General features: G+C 46.9%; 1 protein-coding gene across 1 annotated transcript; it reads right to left on the bottom strand.

The window, feature by feature from the left end:
- Positions 1-442: 442 nt before the first annotated feature.
- On the bottom strand, positions 443-2,135 carry LOC149542124 (uncharacterized). The gene has a single exon (XM_089797166.1). The coding sequence runs from the start codon at positions 2,013-2,015 to the stop codon at positions 939-941; it is 1,077 nt and encodes a 358-aa protein (XP_089653292.1). The 5' UTR covers positions 2,016-2,135; the 3' UTR covers positions 443-938.
- Between the last annotated feature and the right edge of the window lie 268 nt (positions 2,136-2,403).

Here is a 2,403-nt window from a genome sequence, read left to right as displayed (position 1 = left end):
GAGAGAGAGAGAGAGAGAGAGAGAGAGAGAGAGAGAGAGAGAGAGAGAGAGTCGAAATCTTATAATTAAGTTGAGAGGCTTTCTACAGTGGCAGCAATCTTCAATGTAAACATTTTTCATTTTGAAAAAAATTGATGTTCATTTACATGTCAGATAAACAAAATAGAAATAGACTAAATATAATTAAAATCGTGAAAATTACAGAAAGGAATGGAAGTAAAAATGAGGTAAATCAAGAGTCTTGAATCATTTCCTCATGCTTCTTAGGCTCACATAAATATGCGATGATGAAAATTATAGAATTATGAAAATAAGCGCCTTTAAAAAGATATCTCTCAACTTATTATATATATATATATATATATATATAATATATAAGCTAGTTTAAATTATTATTCTCACCAAATATACAAACCAAATGCTTTAATCCATTTAATCCAACTTTTAAAAAAAATGCAATTTACTTTATTTTATCGTTCCACCTTACAAGAAAAAAAAAGGTATAAAACCAACAAATATATACGATCCCATTAAGAAAATGATGTATGAAATATTTACCACATCATTTTCCGCTCCCATAAAACAGACATATACAATGACCGAATCCATGCAAGCTCGCTAACACATCGTGTATGATATAATTCTCGCATAGGTTTTCTCCCATATTTGTTCTACTTTTTTCCCAGCCGTGATCATGAGGTTCCTAGTCGTCTTGGACACAAGGTTCCAGAAGCGGAGCAGATCGCGGAAAATTTGTCTCCGGCTGGGGCCGACGTTTGACAATGAGGAGCGAGCTGGTGGGTCGGCAACGCTAAAGCACGTCGAACAACGTGGCCTGCGTAGGACCAAAGCCACTAAAAGTGCAGCCATTCTTCTTTAAATTTGAAATATTTAACATTTTTAGTTTAAGAATCAAGCTTTAATCATCTGCACTAACTCTATACAACAGCATCCGAAGAACGTAGCTCGACATGTCTGGATGACCCCGATCTCGATCCCCTCTGCGACTCGCCCCCCTCTCTTCCCCTCAGCCAACTCACCGTCCTCATCAAGGAACCTCTCCGATCCGCCCGCTCATTCCCACTTTGCCCGCCGCGCTCGGAAAACGACCTTAAAAAAGCAGCGGGAATGCTCGTCCATCTTTCCGAGCTCGATCTGCTCCCTGGCTCGTTAATAGAACCGTCCGGCTTAGAGCCCGAGGGCAGTGCCGTGGAAGTAGACGCCCGCTCGGAAAGATCCACATCGACAAAGCTGCAGGTCCTGTGAAGCCCAGGCTTGAGTCCCTCCGCCGTGGCGATGTACCACTCGGGGCCCTTCTCCGCCTCCTTTCTCACCCTCACCAGCGAGTGCGCCTCTCCCGCACCCTCGCTCGCCTCCGCTGTTTCGACCGTCGCTCCGTCGTTGACATCGATCCGCACGGCTCCGTTGTCAATTGCCTCCTCAGCGACGACACCGATGGCGACTTCCGAGGGACTCGACTCGTCCGTAGGCACAAGGCTGGTCCTGCAGACGGGGCACGTTGTGTGCGAGCAGAGCCACATGTCGATGCACTCCGGATGAAATGCGTGGTTGCATTTGGGAAGCAACCGCACCATCTCGTCGTTTGCGAAGTCGCTGAGACAAACCGCGCACTCCGACCCCTTTGCCTGGGCTTTTAGCCCCTTCACCAAATCGTAGCTGAACACCGGGAAACTCTCGATGACCGTGCGCTCCAAGCCCCTCGTTGCCGTAGTTCTCGCATTGTCGTTGCCCATGGCTCGCCGGAAAGTTCTGCTGCCATCCCCGCCGAGCGATCGGCGGCAGAGGCAGGTGCAGCAGAAGCCAATGAAGAAAATGAGGCTGAGCACCGCCAGGATAACAACCGCAACGGCTGGATTGAAGCGAGCCTTGTAATAACCGTAATCATCCCCATTTTCTGTCCTGTTGTCACTCGCTAAACTCACCATGGCACTCAGATTGTAAGCTAACGAAAAACTTACACCGTCTGCAGGAGGCAACGCGACAAAATTCTCCATCTTCCCAAAAACCGTTGTTACTAGAATTCACGAAACCCCAAACAGATATCTGTGACACCGAATACGATCGGAACGCTTAGCTGTGTTTGAGTTTCGTTTTTAATGGTTTCTATGCTCTTCTATCCTGCGTACGCTATATAGCATTCGAACCACCACAATGAGAAAGTCCAAGGGGGAGGCCAAGATTGACTATTACCGTGCGGCTCAAGGGAAGGGAAGCTTACGCATGATTGACCATAACGCGCTTGGACTTGTAGGAAGTTTCTCGTGTAAGCTCTACGTTCCTCTACCTCGTTTGTTCCAGCCGGTCCCATTCCTCTTGACTTTCATTTTCGTGCCGGCTAAGCGAGAATTAAGCCACGAGATTTGAAGTTCGGTCCTTCCTAGC

Source organism: Cupressus sempervirens, chromosome 8 (genome assembly GCF_028749045.1).
Source record: "Cupressus sempervirens isolate cs-2001-9-10 chromosome 8, ASM2874904v1, whole genome shotgun sequence".
NCBI lineage: Eukaryota > Viridiplantae > Streptophyta > Pinopsida > Cupressales > Cupressaceae > Cupressus > Cupressus sempervirens.
This window is presented reverse-complemented; position numbering and strand designations above follow the sequence as displayed.